The following is a 20697-nucleotide window of genomic DNA, read 5'->3' on the forward strand; positions in this document are numbered from 1 at the left end:
GGGAGTGGGTGCACATGTGTGTGTGTGTGAGTGTGTGCAGGGGTGGGGTGTGCATAAGTGTGTGTGTGTGTTTGTGCAGGGGGGTATGTGTGAATCTGTGTGTGTCAGGAGAGGGGTCCTCCCTTTGGGTGGGGAAGTTCAACGGCCCTGTCTCCACCAGCGGGTTGGTAGTGGGTGCCACTGCCCCATTTCTCCCTGCCTCGCAGGCCACCGACCCAGACACGGGAGAGGGGGGCCACATCACCTACCACCTGCTCCCAGGGAACGGGTAAGGTCTGGGGTGGGCTGGGGCTGGTGAGAGAGCAGGGTCCAGGCCCACCTTTCTTTCATTTTTGTTTTTTAATTTTAATTTTGTGACTTTACATAAATTCACTAAATCCTGGGCTCCCTGGGAATGAGATGTGGGTCCTATATGTGTATAATTTTATGTTTCAAGTTCAAAGGATTTATAGGAAAATGCAGACGAACTCCTTTGGCCTATTTTATTTTTAGGAATGCATTTTGAATTTGCTCTGTATCCAAGCCGGCTACAGTGCAGTGCCATAAATTTTGTGTTTCCATCGGCATCATCATTGTCATTGCCAGCATCATTAACTCATGAGATGAGCTGCTTGCTCTGGGTTAGGTACAGAGTTCAAGGCTTCCCGGGCATCAGCTTAGTGATCCTGACAATTCCGGGGTGGACCTCATTATCCGCTCTCTGCAGATTAGGAAATTGAGGTTCAGAGAGATGAAACAAACCGCCCAAAGTTGTACAACTAGAATGAGATGGAGCTGCAGTTTGAAAGGGGCTGATGACACAGGCCCGTGGAGTTGTTTGTCCCCTTTCCTTAGGAGGTTGCCCAGCGAGCTCCGAGTCAGCAGCCTATTGTTTTTTCAACAGCTTTCTGAGGCGCTCACCCCCATCCCATACAATCTGCCCATCTAAAGGGTACAAGTCAACGGCTTCTAGCATGTTTGCGGATATGCCAGGCTCGCTTTTCCGCCTCACTGCTGCAGGGCCAGGGTTGTCAGATAAAATCCAGGATGCCCGGGAACATTTGCAGAGAAGCCACAAATAATTTCCTTTTTTTTTTTTTTTTTTTCAGTATAAGCATGTTGTAGAGATTGCATGGGGCACCCTAAAATAGTTGTCAATGTTTATCTGGGTTTCCATCCGCACAGGGCAGACCTCTTCGAAGTGGAGCCACACACGGGGACGGTGAGGGTGAAGGACAGCGAGCGGCTGGACCGGGAGAGGCAGTCCATGTACCAACTCACGCTGCAGGCCACGGACGGTGGCAACCTGTCAGACTCCACCATCCTGCAGATCTCTGTGCTGGACATCAACGATAATCCACCCGTGGTCAGCGGCTCCTACAACATCTTCGTCCAGGAGGAGGGGGGTGACGTCTCTGTGACCATCCAGGTGCGAGCCGGCCCACTCAGGGCGGGTGGGGTGGGGCGAGGGGGCCGGCCTGGCTCCAGAATCATCCTGCTCCCGGGTGGATTCTGGGCTCCGCTGTGTGGCCCAGGGAAAGTCACTTGGTCTCTCTGGGCCTCCTCGTTTCCTCTTTGGAGAATGGGGACAAGCAGAATACTTATTCATGGGGTCACTGGGGGGAATAATGAGATAACGGCTGTAAAGAACGGGTTCTGGTAGAGCGAGCCCTCAAAAATGTAGTTTCTTTGTATTCACATCCTTGCTTCATTCCAAAAAGGATTTGAGGCGACTTAGATAAAAAATAAGATTAAAATATGGGAAGAAAGAAGGAAAGAGAGAAAATGAGGATGTGGCATTGTTAGAAGGCATGGAGGTAGTTAGAACCCAGGGTCTCACAATTACTAGAAGTGGGCTGCAAATTCAGTTCTGAGCTTCCTGGTGGCCAAAGCAAAGAGGAAATGAGATCAATGGCTGGATTCACAGAGTCTATGAGATAAAAAGTCACTTAGTGGCTCCAGAGACACACTAGAGAGACGCTTCTCCCCGGGACATGAGAGCGTGAGAAGCTTCTCCCCTGGGTCATCTGAAATGGGGTCTTGTGACAAATGGGAAACCAGTTCCTCAGAAAGATAATCAACTGGCCACAGAGCCCTCCTTTCTTTCTAGGGTTGTGTGATTTACAGTGCATGGTCCCATCCCTGACCTCATTTAGGACCTTTGACTGGCTTGTGAAACAGATGCTCTGATTATACCCATTTCATAGAAGGAAATAACTGAGGCTCAGAGAGAAAAAGTGACTGTTCTGCAGCTGAACAGCAAGTAAATGGCAGTACCAGGACTGAGCCCAGAACTCTCCGGCTCTGAAGCCTGGACCTTTGTTCCTTGCTCCCGGTATTTCTCACCATGCTCTGTGAGATCCTTGGAGCAGGGAGCATTTCAGGACTGCCTCTGTGACCTCATTGCCCAGCGTGGCTCAGCATGAGCTCTAAGAAACACTTGGTGAATTAACTGGCCTGAGTTCAGAGGGCTGAAGGCCAAACAGACAGGGTCAGACTTTTGGGAAAAAACATCTCTAGTCACCCACCAAGGAGGCATTTAGTGAACAAGATCCCAACAGAACTGAAATAGCAAAGCTGGAGGTGGGGGAAGGGAAAGGAACTTGTTCCAAGTCAGAGTAGCCCAGGTCTGGATTCAAAGTTATGTTTGCCAACCACACTACTGTGTACTGGGCCCTTTGCTTGGCCATGGGTCCTCAGAGATGAATCTGCACAGTCCCTGCCCCGGGCAGCTCTCAGATGCGGGGAGAGCACCAGATAGTCACCCGCCCATGCTAAGCTGATGGTAACGTGGGGCTGTGGAGGCCCAGAAGAGGAATCAGCCTGGTCTGGATTCAGGCCAAGAAGGTGAGGGAGAAGATTTGGGGTGTAGGAACAGCACGTGCAAAGGCCCAGTGGCATGGAAGATCTTGTGTCCTCAGAGTTGGATGACTCCAGAGGCAAGCCAAGCAGGTCTCCAGGACACTGGCTAGGCAGGAACATGTATGCACACACACAAATTGGGTGAAAAGCAGCTAATTTTTAAATTTGTTTTTAAAATCGTGGTAACATACATATAGCATAAAAGGTCCCATTTTAACCATTTTTAAATGTACAATTCAGTGGCATTAACTACATTTTCAGTGTTGTGCTATCATCACCACCATCCACCATCAAAACTTTTTCATCACCCGAAGCAGACACTCAGTACCCACTAAGCAGTAACTTCTCCTTCTCCTCCCCTGCTCAGCCTCTGGTAATCTCTAATCTACTTTCTGTCTTTATGAATTTGCTTATTCTAGATATTCCACATACGTAGAATCATAAAATGTTGGTTCTTTTATCTCTGGCTTCTTTCACTTGGCAGAATGTTTTTGAGGTTTTGTCCACATAGTTGCATGTATCAGAACGTCATTCCTTTTCATGGGTGTATAATATTCCATTGTGTGGCTAGACCATATTTTGTTTATCCGTTTGTCTGTTGATGGACACTTGGGTTGTTGCCACCCTTTGGTTATTGTGAATAGTGCTGTTTTCCAACACTAACCTGCACACTGGCCTTCTGGCACCTGTCTGAGTCCCTGAGACATCCCTTTTGTGAAATACATCCCTGAGGTAGTCATCATGGGGAAATCAGAGTTCTGTTGGACTCATTTAATGTGTGTGTGTGTGTGCGTGTGTGTTTATTTCGAATGCCTATAATATACTGTTCTAAGGTTCCATTCATGCACCAAGAATGTCAGCTCCACAAAGGAACTGTCCTGATTGCGGCTCTATTCCTGCCCCATAGAGCAGGGCCTGGCACATCGGAGGTGTGCGGTAAACACTTGCAGAGTGAACGGGTACCTCGCGAGCTCTGGATCTTAGATGGGAGACTGAGGCAGGGACGTTGGCTGACGTCACGCTGGCTACAGACCCTGTTACTGCCCCGCCTGGGCTGGTGTCGGAGGGAGAGGTCGGGCTTTGGGACCACAGCTCCAGGCTGCAGGGGAGGGGCTGGGGGGCTGGGAGCCACCTGATGGCTGGTTCCTGACCCCGCTCCCCTATACAGGCCCACGACAACGACGAGCCCGGCACCAACAACAGCCGCCTGCAGTTCAGCCTGCTGCCCAGCCCTTACAGCCACAACTTCTCCCTGGACCCCGACACAGGCCTCCTCAGAAACCGGGGACCCCTGGACCGAGAGGCCATTGACCCGGCGCTGGAGGGCCGTGTCATGCTGAGTGTGCGCGTGTCTGACTGTGGCACGCCTGCCCTTAGTACCGAAGTCAATGTCAGCATCACCGTGGAGGTAAGACCTCACCTGGGTGGGTGGGTGGCGCTTGGATGGACCTAGTGGCCTGTTGGCCCTGGGTTGGAGGCTCCTGAGCTGGTGGCCACAGCCTCCCGCCTCCCCCCTACCCAACTCTAGTCAACATTTCTGCCCTTCATGATATTAAGGAAGTGGGTAAGAAAGTTCTGGAAGCAGGCCGCCTCGGTTTGAATCCGGGCTCGCTAGTTGCATCATTCAATCTCCCTGGGCCCTCGATTTCCTCACCCATGACATGGAGGTGATGGTAGTAAGATGAGAGCGCCAAATGCACAGGAGACACTCAGTGAATATTAGTTGTATCAGCCGTCACAAAGTCCTACCTGAACGCCCCTGCCCCATCTCCCCACCACTGTTTAAGGGCAAAGAGAAGGGGAGCAGAAACAGTACCTAGAATGCACACCGCACACCCGGCCCCGCAGGGCAGAGATGGTTGTTACCCATTTTATTGACTGCAAAACTGAGACATAGAGAGGCTCAGTAGCTTACACAGGGTCCCAGAGTGGAGCTTGGTCCAGGTCTGTCCTGTTCTAAGGCTGCCACCAGCCCACAGGTGTCTTCCTCTGGAAAGGCGTGGGGACGAATTCACACCTCTATACTGCCCACAATGTGGGTGGTGCCCCGTGGAGTTGTGCAGTGCACAGCCTGGACCACTGCACAGAGCAGCCCTGTGTCCCATTGCATTGAGATGTGCCACTTTCCTATAGGCATGAGGGAGACCTCAGGGATAAAAGAGAAACAGGTGAAATTAGGATATCTCTGCCAAAGGGTGGTGGTGGCAGCAGGGGGGCGGGATCCACAATAAAGGGAGAAAGCAGACTTGCATTTACCGAGTGAGGTGGATACCCCGTGAGGGAACTGTTCTCCCATTGAGCAGATGAGGACACTGAGGCCCAGAGAGGTCCTGGTCACACGTAAGGCTGCGGTGGAACTGGACTTGACGCAGACCTGTGTTCTCAGCCACCCCCATGAATTTAGGAGATCCTTGAGAATGCAGTCATTCGTGCATGTGGAGCCAGTAACTCCATTTCAGGGCAATCAGCATCAGAAAACACGTCCAGTGGGGGCAGAGAAAGATTTATTTTCAAAGATATTCGTCCTACCGTTACTTAGAAAAAGCTGAACGCATAAGCAGGTGGCTGTGACATCCCCTGCCTGGGAGCCTTCTCGGGGCTGAGAGTAGTCCTGGGAAGGGACCTCTGCAGAGTCCACGCCAGGGTTAAAGGAGAAGTCGGAAGGCAGAGTGGGCTCCATGCTGTGCCACCCGCTGTGAGCCTTCCCTTCCATGCAGGCATGGTAGAAAGGAAACAGCTGGAGTCTGAGGGCAGGGCGAGGGGAAGGGCGAGGGGCAGGGCGAGTGTCTTGGGGCTGGTGGAGTGCAGGAGGAACGAGGGAAAGGGGGCCTTTGTGAAAACGTGGTGTTGCCATATAATAAATCCAAGAGATGGGGAGTCAAGCTAGGCCAGATAGGAACACAGATGAGGGCTCGAAACTTTCCTTCCAGAAAGCAGGGTCTGAAACAGGTCTGAGCTGTGGTCAGAGAAACAGGGCGGCTCCCTAACAGTGGGTGACACACTGCAGAATCCCCCAACGGGCCTCTAAACCCTAGGTGTGTGACCTGGGCAAGTTCTACCCTCTCTCGAAAGCTGTTTTCCTCATCTGGGAAACGGGTGCCCACCCTCACTGGGCAGTGTTATCCGAGTCTGTTTCCCAGGGCAGAGGAAATATTGGCTTCTCAGATTTGCTTCCCAGAGGCTGAACTCTGGGGTGATGGGGGTTCCTGGGGCTCAGAGCTGCCTCTGTCTGCAGGACATCAACGACAACCTGCCCATCTTCACCCAGCACAACTACACCTTCGAGGTGAAGGAGAGGGACCTGGGTGAGTCTTCCCTAGGCCAGGCTGGGCAGTGGGTCTGGGGAGCAAAGTGACATCCCAGCCCCTCTTGGGGTGGCCTGGAGTGCTGAGGGAGGTGAGCTCACTGCGGGGTTAGAGAGCCTGGAATTCCTATCCCACTTCGGACACCAAATAACAGGAATAACCATATTAACAGCTGGTATCTATTGAGTCCTCACTAAGCCCTTTGAAAGTGGCCCAGTTTACTCCTACACAACCCATAACAGGTGAACCCCATCCATTTGTTTAAAGAAAATTTATCATGGTGACATACATGCAGTACCACCTACACTGCCCCCTTTTGATCACTTTCAAGTCTACAATTCACTGGCGTTAATTCCGCTCTCAGTGTTGTGCTGCCATCACCACCACCCGTGATCAAAACTTTCCCATCTCCCCAAACAGGGAAGCTCTGCACCCCTCAAGCACTGACTCCCCATTCCCCACCCCCACCCCGGCCCCTGGCAAACCTGTGTTCTAAAACCTGACTCCAGGAGTTTGCCCATTCTGATGATTTCATACCAGTGAGATCATATAATCCTTGCCCTTTGGGGCCAGCTGATCCCACTTGGCCTGATGTCCTCAGGACTCATCCGTGCTGTCCCAAGCCTGTCCGATTTTAGAGTTGAGGAAACCGAGGCACAGAGCTGGCGGTTCAGTATAACCAGCTCACACAGCCAGCGAGTGTCGATCTAATGTCGTGTTCAGCTAAGATCCCAGCACATGCGGCCACGGAGGTGCTGGTGGGCGAGGTGGAGGCCCGGGATGCAGACCAGACGGAAATCAACAACCGCATCAGCTTCAGCCTTGCAGGCAGCGGCAGCAGCAACTTCGTGCTCCGGGGCTCGGTACTGGGGCCCGGCTGGGCGAAGGGCCGCCTCCTGCTGCCCCAAGATGTGAACCTGGACTATGAGAAACGCACGACCTTCAACCTGACCGTGAGCGCCGAGAACCCCGGCTCCCAGCGGGGGAGCAGCGCGGTGGCCATCCGCGTGGATGTAATGGACGTGAACGACGAGCCACCCGCCTTGGACCCAGCCTCCCTCCGGGGCGTCCGTGTGGCCGAGAACGGCTCACAGCACGGCCTGGTGACCACGGTGGTGGCCTGGGACATGGACTCCAAGGCCGAGCTGGAGGTAGAGCTTGTGACCGTCACCTGCACCAAGGCCGGGGTCCCCGTGGGCGGCCTGTGCCACGGCTGGTTCTCTGTGGCACCCAACGGTTCGGTGTTCATCAACCAGAGTGAGGCCATCGATTACGAGGTCTGTGACCTGGTGACGCTGGTCGTGCGGGCCCACGACCTCGAGACGGAACCCGGCTACCAGGCCTACAGTGACAACGGTGAGGTGGCCTTGCCCGCAGGGCTGGCGGGCTGGCGGGCTGGTGGGCTGCAGCTCAAGGGCCGAGGGAAAGAGCCCTAGGCTGGGACCCGCCAAGGTCCGGGTTCAGATCCTTGCTCTGGACCTTACCCGCCATGTCATCGGAATGTCCCAGTGGTGCCCTGAGGCCCAGGGCCCCCATCTGTGAAGCAGAGTTGGGTGTAGGTTGGCCGTAAAGATTAAAAGAGAACACGCACGGAGAGCATTTAGTGCAGTGCCTGGCACTTGGCAAGTTCTTAATTAATGCTCTTATTTTGTGGGGTGGCATAAAGGAAAGAGCACACCTGCGAGTCAGAGGGACTTGAATTCCTATCCCACTTCTGACACCAAACGACGATGGTGACCATGTTATTAGCAGCTAACTTATAGCGAGTGTAAGGTGGGATTCCACACCACCCATGTGGGTGAGCCCTATCCCATTTTACAGGTGAGGATACTGAGGCCCAAAGTGGGTAGTGAAATGACCAGCTTATACTGCTAGCAAGTGTCAATATAGTACAAAGTGGAACTTATCTCAGACCTGGCCCACCTTTCTTGCTGTGTGACCTTGGGTCCCCTGCTCACCCTCTCTGAGGTTTGGAGATGATAGCTCCACACAGGCCAGAGAAGACCAACTGGGCATCCCGGGTCAGGAGCAGGGTGGAGAGGGGAGCATGGTTGAGGCCAGGCTTCCTGGGCTAGGCCTTTGTCCAGAGCCCAGAGCCAAGCCGAGCTTGTCCCCCCAGGAACCCTCCCCATCACCATTGAGGATGTGAATGACAACACACCCTACTTTCTGCCTGAGAATAAGACTTTCGGTGAGCAGCAACCCCACAGTCTTCCCCCGTGCATGCATAAACCCTGCCCCACCAAGACCACCCTTGGATGCCACCCATAGACCGTCATCAGGGCCCAGGCAGGCCCTCAGAAAGGGAGGGAGACCTACAACCCTTCCTTCCCCCCATGCCAGAGTTCCCTCAGTTGGGGGAGACCTGAGTTTTCACCCCAGCTGTGCCCCAATTCATGTCTGATTCCGGGCCAGGCCCTCGCTCTCGGAGTCTCAGTTTCCCCAGCTGCTCAGTGGGACTCGGAAGACCTGCTAACTACTGGCCCATGGGGGTCTAAGGGGCTGGTTTTGGGGGCTGAGCCTCGTGCTGGACAGGTGGGCAGTGCCCCAGTCTCGCTGATGGCTTCCCCATCCATGTCTGCAGTAATTATCCCAGAACTTGTGATGCCAAACCAGCAGGTGGCTTCTGTCCGGGTAAGTCCTTGTCCCCTTTCCTGGGAGGCTGGCAGTCATGTGAGCCCCAGGAGACTCAAGCCTTTCAGCCCACCTCCTTTCCCACCCCCAAATATCTTAACACTAGAAAGGAAATGTATCGCCTCCGATGTGTGCAAAGAAAACCCCCGAATGAAAATTAACAACTACCTAATTGATAGGAGCAACTTCATTAATTGTTAAATTTGGTAGTCATAAAAATTTCGTGAATGTAGAAACCACTGGTGGGCTCACTGCACCAGAATTCTTGACTATCACAGAGAAATCAGAGCCAACTGTAAATTGCACTAGGTCTTTTGTAGCTAAATAATTTCCAGAAAAAGATTATAAAAATGCTTTCAAGTTTTTTTATGGGGTTGGATGTGCATGTGTTCCTTAGAAGGGGGGATGGATATTGTGTGGGGGGAGTAATTCCTGGAGCCTGGATTGGCTTCTTCCTGATTTGGGGAGCTGTACCCCCACCTCCACCGGGACTTAGTTTCCCCCTTCCTGGAAAAGCAGGTGGCAAATCTGAAGCATCGGGGACAGCAGTTCCTGGCAGTTCATGTTAAGAAGTGGGTGGTAGAGAGAGATTAAATGACTTTACCAAAATCTTCTAGCTAGTAAATTTTAGAGCCAAGAGTCAAGTCTAAACTGCACTGCTCCAAAGGCTACATTCTTGTCCCCGAGGCAACATTATCCTGAAAATATTTCAATGACAAATTTCTACAAGTTTCCATACGCACACTTACCTCTTGCTACCCCCAGTCTCTGGGATTCTGCTTAGCTTCCTTTTTTTCCTGAAATGTTCTACCCCTATTTGTTATCCTGGTAGATTCTTACTGTTCTTCAAAGCTCAGATTAGGTGACATGTCACAACGATAGACATAGAAAGTCAAAAACATGGAAGTGTTAGGGCACAGATTCCTTGACCATCTCATAAGATGACAAGATGGCATTTAAACTTCTCTTTTCTTTTCCATATTAATTAATTATTTGTCCCTCTATTCATTTCTTTGTTCTTTCTTTCCTTCCTTCCCTTTTTCCTTTCTTTCTATTGGGAAGAGATGATAATACATTTGTAACATTAAAAAAAAAAGGGGGGGGGGCAGGTCACGGTGGCTCAGCAGGCAAGAATGCTTGGCTACCATGCCGGAGGACCTGGGTTTCATTCCCGGTGCCTGCCCATGTAAAAAAAAAAAAGATAGTGGTGCAATAAGTGCGGGAAATCAGAGCGTCCCTGTGCTGGTGTGTGTGTGTGCGCACATGCGTGTGTCAGGGTGAGGGCAGGGCAGATGTCCACCTGGGCAGGACTTCTGGGCACTGATCTGTTGAGGCGGGGTACAGGCGCAGGCGCTTGTCCAAACCCGCATTTGCAGAGCAAGCCCACCAGGGGTCGAAGGCATTTGTTCTTCTGGGGGGTTGCTGACGGAGATTGTGGGGGTCGGCCTTCTGGGTCTCTGCTGGGGGGTCTCGGGGTCCCCTGGCTCAGCACCCAGATGCTATCCCCCTACCCTCAGGCGAGAGACGATGACTCAGGGGACAACGGAGCCATCCTCTTCTCCATCCTCCAAGCCAACTTCACCTCTAAGGACGGGGCCACGACCCCTTTCCAGGGCTTCCGGGTCTCCGCGTCCTTGGAGGCTGACGTGTTCCTCGGCAGCGTTGAGTAAGTCGAGGCAGCCCCGGCCCTGGGGCGGGGGTGGGGTCAGCGGGCACACAGGGAGGCCTTGGGAATCACGTGGATTCCAGAGACTCCAGCTTGGGGTCCCTGTCTGACCTGTGCCCTCCCACCTGCCCTAGGCTGGTGACCAATCTTGATGCAGCTCTCCAAGGCACCTACCAAGTGAAAGTCCAGGCCCAGGACAGACCTTCTGTGGGTACTCCCCGGGAAGCCCACATCACCCTGAATGTGAGTGCCAGGCTCCAACCCCAGCCCGCAGTGCCCTCTGCCGGACCCCTGGGCCCTCACACCTCCTTTCCCTCCACACCCCGCTCCTGCAGCTCTTCACTGTAGATCAGAGTTACCGAGTCAGGCTGCAGTTCTCCATGCACAAGGAGGAGGTGGGCGCCAACCTGGAGAAGATTAAAACGTAGGTCTGGGGACCCTTGGAGAGAGCTGTTGGTGGGGGTGGGGGGGAGTGGGGCCTGGGAGGTTGGTCTCAGAGAAAACCTGGGTGGGCTGTCTCTCAACCCTGTCTTTGACCCTGTACTTGTGTCTGCATCCTCCTTACATATGCCCCCTGAAGCCTATGACCAGCTGGGCAAAGAGACACCTAAGCAGGGCTGCCAGGTACAGTTGCAAAGGCTGTGCACTGCACCAGGACTCTGGACTTGCCAAGCCCCAGAGCTGAGCAGGTGGGGATGGGCCTGTCTGGAGAAGTCTTCTTTTCTACTTCACATAATTCCTAATTCTACTGGCAGAGCCTGGCTACAAGCCTGGGTGACACCTCCTCCCTTGCAGGGCTCTCACCGAGGTGACCAGGACAACCGTCTACATTGTGAACATTCAAGACATAGCACCCACAGATCGGGGGGCTGCCAGGTGAGCGCCCCCGGGTCCCCGGGCCTACAGGAGGAGAAGCAGCAGCAGGAGGGGCCTGCCGGGGCTTCCGGGCTGCTGACTCCTCACCCCTGCCCCACTCCAGGGCCCGGGGCCTCTCTTACCTCGATGCTTACTTCGTCTTCCCGAATGGGTCAGCCCTGACCCTTAACGAGCTAAGTGTGTGAGTGGGGCTGCCCTGGGGGTGGGCAGGAGGGTGAGCTGGAGGCCTGGGATGCCATATCCCTCGGGCCTGAGCGGGGATCTGTGACCAGGGTGATCCGGAATGACCAGGACTCACTGACGCAGCTGCTGCAGCTGGGGCTGGTGGTGCTGGTGAGTGTGGGCAACAGCGGTGGGAGGGGGCGGGGGTGCGCCCCCCCCCAACAGCCTCCCTCACACCCCCTTCTCCTCCAGGGCTCCCAGGAGAGCCAGGAGTCCGACGTGCCAAAGTTGCTCACCAGCGTCATAATAGGATTAGGGGTGGCTCTGCTGCTTGTCCTCTTGATCCTGGTCACAGCTCTCGTGTGTACCCGGAAAAGGTGCTGCTCCCTTCGCCCCTGGTTCTCTGACACCCCCCCCCCCACGTTCTCCCACCACCCAAGACATCCAGGGGGAGCAGAAAGGGCTTGGGTTTAGACAGCAGGCTCTCTGTATTCAATCCCCAATGACCCATTGTAGAGTTCTTGGGTCCCCTCCCTGAGCCTCAGTTTCCTCATCTGCAAAACGGGCAGGACACCAGATGCCTCAAAGCACTCAACAAGGTAATGTGCGTCTCCCACCCAGCAAGATGTCCGAACGTGCTGTGTGTTTAATAAACGCTGCCTCTTTTTCCCTTTCTAAATACATACGGAGGCAGGAGACGCATCTGGGTTTGATTCCAAGTCTCACCTCTGGCCTTTCTCTAAAATGGAGCTAAGAGTCTCCCTGCCGGAGCTGTCGTGAAGCTGCTCTCCAGGCCTGCTCTGGGTGCTCAGTGGGGGTGCTGGCAAAACAGTGACCCCTCCAGCTTCCCCACAGCTACCAGCGGAAGCTGCGGGCTCTGAAAGCTGCCAAGGAGGCCCGCAAGACAGCGACGGGGATGATGGTGCCCTCCGTCTCCACCATTCCCGGGACCAACATGTACAACACTGAGCGGTGAGCCGGGGTCCAGCGGTGGGTGAGGCCCCGTGGGGGGCTGAGGTCCACAGCTGCTTGACTGGGAGGCCAACCGTGGGTGTCCTCTCCAGGGCCAATCCCATGCTGAACCTCCCGACCAAGGACCTGGGCTTTGAGTCCCTCTCCGCCTCCAGCGACACGGACCACGTCAGGTGAGCAGTAGACCCTTCAGAGCCAGGCCAGTCCGTGGTGGGGGGAGTGATGAAGTGGCAGTGGTGGCGCTGCTGGGGCTGGTGGGGCTGGTGGCCGTGGTTGTGGCATTGGTGCTGGGGGTTCTTGGCCATGGCCGGAGAAGTCTGGGCCAGTCAACCGCCTGAGCTCCATCTCTCCCACAGCCTCAACTCCCTGGATAACAACTCCGTGGACCTGGACCAGGACAAATGGGAAATCAAGGCAAGCTGGGGATAAGCTGGTGCCTGGGGTTTCTGACCTGGGGTCCTTCTCTCAAGGGATGGGGCTCAGGACAGAGCTGAAGGGACCTGCTGCAGAGCCGGGCAGCGGTCACAGCATCAGCTGCCTTGCTTCTCCGCCCCAGTCCCTGGGAAGCCCCGTGGCCTTGGAAAGTCTCTGCTCCTCCTGAACTTATTCATCATGTGACCCTGGGTGGATGATTTCTTGTGTCTGGTTCTCAGTTTTCCCATCTGAAAAATGGGTGAGAACACCAGTAAGACAGGGCTGTTGTGAGGATGCCCGTAAGTCACGTGGCACGAAGCAAGGGCCCCAAAGTCTGGTTCCATGTCCCTTCCATCCTTTATATAAAAGCTGGGTGGAGTTGAGGAAGAGATGAGGAGATGAATAAAGATAGTCCAGTAGAAGAGATGAAAATAGGCTCAAATAAACCACTGTACTAGCATTGATTAAATGAACTAGTTCACAACCCTGGCTGCTGAGTAGACTCACCCAAGCAGCACTTTACACACTGATGTTCAGATACAGAAGACAACATGGATGAACCCTGAACACATCATGATGCGTGAAATAAGCCAGACACAAGAGGACAGATACTGAATGATCTCACTGATCTGAAATAACTAGAATAGGCAAATTCATAGGGACAGAAAGGAGATTACAGGGTATTAGAGGAGGTGGTGGGGTGGGGTGGGAAACAGGGAGTTTGTGGTTTATGGGTTCACAGTTTCTGCTTGGGGAGACGGAAAGGTATTGGTCATGGATGGTTGTGATGGAAACACTACATTGCAATATCATTAACACCACTGAATTGTATACTTGGAAGTCATTAAGATGGGGGAAATGTTATGCTATATATATGTTACCACAATGAGAATTAAACACACACACACACACACACACTGATGCCCAGGCCCCACTCCACAGATTCTGACTCCAGTACCTCAGGCAGGGCCTGACCATGAAGGGTGTGAAAACTCCCCAGGGAATTCTAAGGCTTTGTCAGGACTGAGATCAGTGGTTCTCAAAGGGGAGCGCGCACCGGAATCCCCTGGAGGCCTGGACTGGGTGGGGGTTCTGCTGGCTGGAGTCGGGGCAGGGGCAGCCTCCTCGCCCACCTCAGGGGCCCTGGCACTTGGGGCTCCTGGGGCCTCACAGGCAGGTAAAAGCCACAGCTGGGTCAGTGACAGACATTTCCACCTCCCTGTGCCTGGTGGGGGCTCCTCTGCCTGCAGGAGGGGGTACGCAGTGTGGGAGAGACCACCCATTCCCTCCCACCTTGAAAGCCCCTGGAGTCGACTGCCCTGAGCCCAGGTGAGCTGCAGTTGTGCAGGCGGTCACCCACCCCACGTCCACCATCCACCCTCCATCCTGCACCTGCCCCAACCGTCTACATGGCACTGCCAGTTCTTGGCTCCGCCCTCTGCCAGGCACTGACACACAGGGCGACTGACCCAGTCCCTGCCCTCTGAGGGCTCCCAGCCTTGCCCTCATGTTTCAACATTTATTTTCCCTGGAGGATGTCTTGTTTGGGATGATTTGGTCAACCAAAGCCTCTTTTGGGCTTTAAAATAACTGGATGTTGCACAGGGTTCCCAGGGAGAAAGGTAGCTTTGTCATATGGTGCAGGAACTCTGGCACAGGCCCCTCCAGACAGGGCCCAAAGAAGGGGGGTCAAGGGGAGAGCAACCCAGGTGCAGGCCTGTCCGGGATGGGTCTGAGGCACGCTGAAGGCCTCTGCCTGGACAACTAATGTTGGTTAAAAAGATGGTTTGATGTAGAATCCTAATTAACATGTCTGGGGGGAAATTGAGGCAGAAAGGAACAGTCTTGCCTGCTGGAGCTCTTGGCTTGAAGAGGGCAGGCAGATGGCCTCAGGTGGAGGAGGCCAGGGCTGGCCCTGTGGGCTGGGGTGGTGGGCAGTGGGGCTGTTCTATTGCTAACAAGCCTGCCTGAGTTCCAGCCCTAATCCGGCAGCAGGATTCTGGGGCCTCCAGCACACGCAGGGGGCCGTGGGGTCTTCTTGGGAGCCACCTGTCCCTTCCCCTCCCTTGGCTGGGTGGAGAACACAATTGGGCACCTTTTTTTGGTGAATCCCTTGGAGCTGCTGGGATTCCAGCATAAATGTTTCTGTGGAGTGTGTGGGTTACCTGAGAGGCTATCTCATCCAACCTTTTCAAGGAGCCAATAAGGAAATTGAGGTCGAGAGGTGTGCTGACTTGCTCAAGGTCAGGGACCTTGCAAGGCAGGGGCAGATCAGAGCCCTGGGCACCTCCGTATCAGGCCAGGTGGCATTGCCTGGGCCCCCTGCGCCAACAGCACCCCACTCAGTGCCTGCGGTGAGGGCTCTGGGGAGCACCAGCAGAACATCTAGCCCCTCTTGGGACCCCTTGAATGTTCCACTGATTACCAGGGAACCAGATAGCCTCAGTCTGGAAAAAACCTTTGTCGGGTTCAGGGAGTGGGCACTGGATCTGTGGGTGTCTCAGCAGGAGAGTAACTGGGCCAGGATTTGGTTGTTTCCACAGGAGGGTGTGCATGGGAGGAGGTGAGTGTGAGCAGACATGTGTGTGTGTGCAGTCTGCCCTCCCACCCCTGGAGAAAGGGAAGAGGGAAGGGTGGTGGGATGAGTGAGTATGCACCCTGAGGAACTGCAGGTGGGACCCTGGAATGCAGCAAGGAGATGCTGAATCCACCCAGGGCAAGAGCTTAAGAGCCAGCAAGACCAGCTATGAGAGCCCTCTGCACCTCTGTTTCCAGATCTGTACAATGGGACGCTTGAGCCCTCCCTGGGGCTTCTGTGGGGTATTTCAGGAAATATATGGAACCTGCCCAGCACACTGCTCTGCAGGGAGCAGAAAGCCGAGACCAGTGGGGACCAGCTCCTCGGCACGGGGCCTGGCATTATCTAGGCACCAAAGTGCCACTGTGCCCATGGGTGGGGCAGAGGCCAGAGCAGACCACCGTCTCCGGGCCTGCCCCTCACCCAGCGTCTCTGCACTACCAGTAGCCATGGTCACCTCTGGGGCACAGGCAGGAAACTGAGGCCCCAGGAGGAGCAGGCTGGGACCGCAGCCCAGAAGCCCACATGGCCTGGGACCATCACCCCATCATCACGCCTCCCCTCCCTCTCTCCACAGAAAGAGCCTCTGGGCAGTCTGGAAGAACAGAACCCACAGCCTCTGAGTGCGGTGCTGGCAGGAAGGCAGGCGGGTGCAGGGGGACAGAAGGCAGAGCTGTGCTTCACCAATGCTGCCCTGGACACCATAAACCTGTGATGGGAGCCTGCCACAGAGACCCATACTGCTCCTAACTCTTCTGGGTCCACCCCAAACTGTACCTAACCTTCCCGGTGTGTAACAACATATCGCCCTGTCCTGATCTCTTCTGCTTTTCACCAATCACAGCAGACAAGGGTTGGGGAAAGATTTTATTACCAATGTATATACTGTGACAGTTTGTAGCCAAAAACAGCGGCTGATGGGGTGGGGACAGGGGCACTGAGTGGTACAGGGGACATGTGAGAGCTCACAGCATGGGGAGGCCAAGGGGCTGGAGAGGGTGGCTTTTCAATTTAGACAGCTGTGGTCATGAAATGAGCTCTCCGTCCTGTCCCAGTAACCAAGACCGGCTGGCAACCAAAGGCAGCTGCACCCCCACACCTTCTGCAAACCTGATTTGACTTCCTGTGTGTTCACCTTTCTGTGACTCCCCCTCACAGCTGAGCCCCGGGGCACTTCCTGCCACTGCCTTTGGCCAATCTGGGAACTGTGGACCAGTGACTGGATGGGGGTGGAGGACCGGGCTGGGTGTGTGTGGTGGGGGAGGGAGACAGGACTCCGGGAAGGGCTATGACAGCATGCAGGAGACGCCCCAGCCAGGGGGCCAGCCCTCGGCCTGGAGACACGCTCACAACTTTCAGAATGTCGCCTGCCCAGGACTCGAATTCAGAGGCTGGCACGCTCGGGGGTCTCACACACCAATCCTTGCACACTTGGGGCTTTACCCGCGCAGAGATTTTGTACACAGTCTATCCTGTTCTGGGGACCCGCCCACCCCTCGTCCCACCCCACCCCCACCCCCACCCCCGGAGACCTCAACACCCCAGTCTGTGGACATTCCAGGAATCTGCCCCAGCTCTGAGCGGTCGGGGAATGGGGTGCTGAGCAGGACCCGTGGTTGCCTGGTGTGGCCGGGAGGGTGGAGCAACAGGGCAACAAGACTGGGTTTGTGGGCTCATCGCCACGAGGGAGCTGAGTGGAAGGGGTCTCATTTGCGTGTGTTTGGGAGGAGAGGGGACCGGAAAGATGTCAAGCCCTAGAGGTGGCTCACCCCTCGGGTGGCCTGAAGCCACCGAGGGGAATCCCTCCTACGGACCTGGGGTCAAGAAAGTAGCCTGAGAAGGCTGGGAATCGGGCGCCAACGTACAAAAGGGGGGGCGCGGCGGATCACTCGGCCGTGGGTCCCGCCCGCGAGCAGCACCGCGGCCGCCTGACACTCTGCAGCAGCGCGCGGAACAGGCCCGGCGGGCGCTTGGCGGCGCCGTCGGGGGGCGCGGCGCGCACCGAACCCGCACGGCCGGGACCCGGGCGGGCAGCGGGCGGTGGTGCGGGCGCCCCCTGGCGGCCGTGCTCTTCGATCTGCCGCTCCAAATGCTTCTGGATGGCCATCCCCAGCACCTCCACCTCCATGGCGGCCCCGTACACCTCCCACGTCATGCCCTTTTCGTCCCAACTCACGTCGCGCACCGGCTCGGCCGCCTCCGGGGGCGCCACTGCGGCCGCCAGCGCAGAGCCGGGCCGCACCCGCACTTCGGGGAAGGCGGGCGGCGCGGCGGCCTGCGGCGTCATGGGCCCGGTGGCCACCGAGCGCGTCTCGGCGGCGCCCAGCGACACCTGCAGGCCCGCGTCCCGGCGCGAGGGCGGCCCGGGCGCGGGGCTGGGCGCGCGCGCCGCCGCCTGGAAGCTGAAGGCCGGGCCTCCCGCGCCGTCCTGCGGAGACATGGGGCTCACGGCCACCGACACGCAGGCCTGCGCGCCCGCCTGCGTGCCCGCGTCCTCGCGCGGTGGCGGCGGCGGGGCGCTCGCCTCCCACGACGGCGCCTTAGTAAAGTTGTCGCGAGTCCGCGGCCCCGGCGGAGGCGCTGCGGCCTCAAGGGTCTCCGCGGCCGTCGGGCGGGGGCTTTTCTGGCCCCCAGAGGCCGCCGGGTCTTTCTGGACAGGAATGGAGGCCCCGGAGCGAGACGCAGGCTCCAGCTCCGCGCGGTCCCCGCCCCCCTCGGGAGGAGGGGCTGAGCCGCAGGGTGTGCCGTCTAACTGCCCGGGGGCGGAGGACTGAGTCTCCTCCAGAGTCAGGGGGGCCACCGGACCCGAGGATGGGGGCTCTGTTTTGCTCGGAGATGCGGAATCTGCCTTCCCCAGGGACACAGGCTCTGCCTTCCCAGAGGCAGTGGGGTCTGCTTTACTTGAGGGTCTGGGATCCACCTTCTCCACGGCCAGTGGCTTCTCCCCCTGCAGAGACACAGGCCCCTCTTTCCCAGGGGATTTTGCTTCTGCTTTGCCCACAGGCTCCAGCTCTGCCTTCCCTGAGGCCCTCGCATCCACCTTTCTGGAGTTTACAGGGTTCCCCTTTTCTACAGCCAGAGGACCCTTTGGGGCAGCTTCTGCTTTTCCTGAGGGCATGGGATCTACCTTCTCAGAGGGGACATGGACTGTTTTTCCTGGAGCCATGGGGTCCACCTTTCCCAAAGACACGGACCCCACTTCTCCAGAGGGGACAGTTTCCGCCTTTCCCCTGGCTCCAGGGTCCTCCTTGCCCGAAGCCAGGGGATCAGTCTTTCCTGAGGCCATGGGACTCACCTTTCGGGGGGCTATGGGATCTGCCTTCTCCAGGGTCGGTGGATCTACTTTTTCCCCAGTCACTGCCTCAGCTTTTACTGAGGATGGGGTCCCCAAGGACTGGGGGTCCCCTGAACCTGAGGACACAGGGCCTATCTTTCCTGAAGATTCAGGATTCATTTTTCCAGATGACGATTTTATATTTCCCTCCGAAACGGGATTCACCTTTCTGGATGACACAGAGTCCTCTTTTCCTGAGGATGCAGTTTCTTGCTCTTCCACCAGTACAGGTTCTGCCTGCCCAGAGCACAAGGACTCTGGCTTTCCTGAAGACATGGGCTCCCCATTTTTCAAAGAAGTGGGATTCACCTTTCTTGAAGATATGGGATCCACTTGTCCCGTAGACAAAGTTTTTGTCATCCTCATGGCCACAGGCTCCTCCTTTCCTGAGGAGGCAAGATCCATCTTCCCTTGGAAACAAGGGTCCTCTTTTGCAGAAGACATAATTCCTGCATTCCTCTTACATGACTCTTGGGGACCTGCCATCCCCAAGCTTGCAGGATCCATCCTTCCCGAGGGCCCAGGCTCCACTGTTCCCAAGGATACAGGTTCCATCTTGCCTGAGGTCCCTGGAGTCAGCTTTTCCAAAGACCCGGGATCAGTCTTTCTTGCAGATACAGAATCCATGTTTTTCAAGGACACGGCATCTATGTTTCCTGAGAACCCCGGATCTGTCTTCCCCAAGGACACAAGACTGACCTTTCCTGAGGATGCGGCACCCACCTTCTCAGAGGACACAGGATCCTCCTTTCTTGGGACCACAGGATCCTCTTTGCCTGAAGACACAGGATCCACCTTTCTCAGAGATCCAGGATCCTCCCACCTTGGGAACACTGTATCCTCCTTGCCAGGGGACACAGGATCTACCTTTCCCAAGGATCCAGGAGCCTCCTTTCTTGAAGTTACAGAATCCATCTTTCTGGAGGACACAACATCCCTTTTCACCGAGACCGTGGGCTCTGTCTTTCTCATAACCATGACGTCTGCCTCCCTTGAGGACCCAGCATCTTCCTTTCCTATGGAATCTACCTTCGTTGAAGACTTGGAATCCATCTTCTCCAAGAACACAGGATTTCTGTAATCTGAGGATGTGGGGTCAGATTTCACTGAGGACCCATGCTCTGGCTTTGAGGACCCTGGCATCCCAGAGAAAGAGGTTTCTGGTGTTCCTGAGACCAAGGCTCCATGGGCCCCCAATACCTTCTTGGTGGCTGTCTCTTGGGGAGGGAGACAGGTTGGGGAGGGGCAGGCCAAGCTCCCACCAGGGCTCTCAGAGGAGGAGGTCTCTTCCCCAGCCCCAATGGGGTTGCTGTGTCTCATGTCCATGCCTGGGCCTTGGTCAGAGGTGTTCCCTGGGGGTATAGGGCTGGCCTTTTGCTGGGAGGGGTAGAAATCCCTCATGGCCAGGCCCCCAGCCCCCAGGCTCCCATCCTGTGGGTGGCAGAGGGCTATGGGCTGGGGTCCTGGAGGGCTGGGGTCCTTTCCAAGCAGCTGGAGCCAGGCTGGTCCTTCAGCACTGCCCATCTGCAGTCCTGACCATGCTTGGGTCCGCAGCTGCAGTTAGTTTCTGAAACACAGAGAGAGCAGACTCAGATTCCTCCTTCCTGTCCTCCTCCATCTCACCCTCCTTCTAGCAGCAGAGCTTTCTCACTTGACTCCCTGCCCCTAGCTGCTCCCCTCCTGTCCAGAGGGCCTGGGCTTCAAACACCAACCTTACCAGGTCACCCCTTGCCCTGCTGCTCCCGGGGCCCCCGGATGTCAGACTTCTTAAAATGGCATTCAAGGCCCTTTATGTCTTTGCCATGGCCCAACTTTTCAGTGTCACCTTCCATCACCATTCCCTTTTCAGCCAAAATCTCAGACACATGCAACCCAGAAGTTGTGCCATAAGGAGGTAATTTAAGTGAGGAAAGAC

The 20697-nt window shown here is 55.8% G+C and overlaps 2 protein-coding genes across 4 annotated transcripts in view; one reads left to right on the forward strand and one right to left on the reverse strand.

Moving 5' to 3' along the window:
- CDHR2 (cadherin related family member 2) overlaps nucleotides 1–16828 on the forward strand; it is a 55298-nt gene extending 38470 nt beyond the window's left edge. For 2 of the 3 annotated variants that reach the window (XM_077137721.1, XM_077137722.1), the window contains exons 15-32: nucleotides 207–268; nucleotides 1165–1408; nucleotides 4010–4249; nucleotides 6077–6146; nucleotides 6870–7502; nucleotides 8266–8337; nucleotides 8731–8780; nucleotides 10298–10446; nucleotides 10581–10689; nucleotides 10782–10870; nucleotides 11242–11322; nucleotides 11426–11503; nucleotides 11595–11655; nucleotides 11737–11861; nucleotides 12340–12456; nucleotides 12549–12629; nucleotides 12813–12870; nucleotides 16026–16815. In XM_077137721.1, coding sequence (XP_076993836.1) covers nucleotides 207–268; nucleotides 1165–1408; nucleotides 4010–4249; nucleotides 6077–6146; nucleotides 6870–7502; nucleotides 8266–8337; nucleotides 8731–8780; nucleotides 10298–10446; nucleotides 10581–10689; nucleotides 10782–10870; nucleotides 11242–11322; nucleotides 11426–11503; nucleotides 11595–11655; nucleotides 11737–11861; nucleotides 12340–12456; nucleotides 12549–12629; nucleotides 12813–12870; nucleotides 16026–16163 — 2457 coding nt within the window. In that variant the 3' untranslated portion in view covers nucleotides 16164–16815. Of the gene's footprint in view, nucleotides 1–206; nucleotides 269–1164; nucleotides 1409–4009; nucleotides 4250–6076; nucleotides 6147–6869; nucleotides 7503–8265; nucleotides 8338–8730; nucleotides 8781–10297; nucleotides 10447–10580; nucleotides 10690–10781; nucleotides 10871–11241; nucleotides 11323–11425; nucleotides 11504–11594; nucleotides 11656–11736; nucleotides 11862–12339; nucleotides 12457–12548; nucleotides 12630–12812; nucleotides 12871–16025 lie in introns of all 3 variants that reach the window. The other variant, XM_077137720.1, reaches the window with a different exon arrangement.
- A 505-nt stretch (nucleotides 16829–17333) lies between these two features.
- On the reverse strand, nucleotides 17334–20344 carry GPRIN1 (G protein regulated inducer of neurite outgrowth 1). The gene has a single exon (XM_077138106.1). It carries the CDS (start codon nucleotides 20304–20306, stop codon nucleotides 17334–17336), a length of 2973 nt encoding a protein of 990 aa, XP_076994221.1. The 5' UTR covers nucleotides 20307–20344.
- Nucleotides 20345–20697: the final 353 nt, after the last annotated feature.

The sequence above is a fragment of the Tamandua tetradactyla genome, chromosome 20 (assembly GCF_023851605.1).
Source record: "Tamandua tetradactyla isolate mTamTet1 chromosome 20, mTamTet1.pri, whole genome shotgun sequence".
NCBI classification, from domain to species: Eukaryota; Metazoa; Chordata; class Mammalia; order Pilosa; family Myrmecophagidae; genus Tamandua; species Tamandua tetradactyla.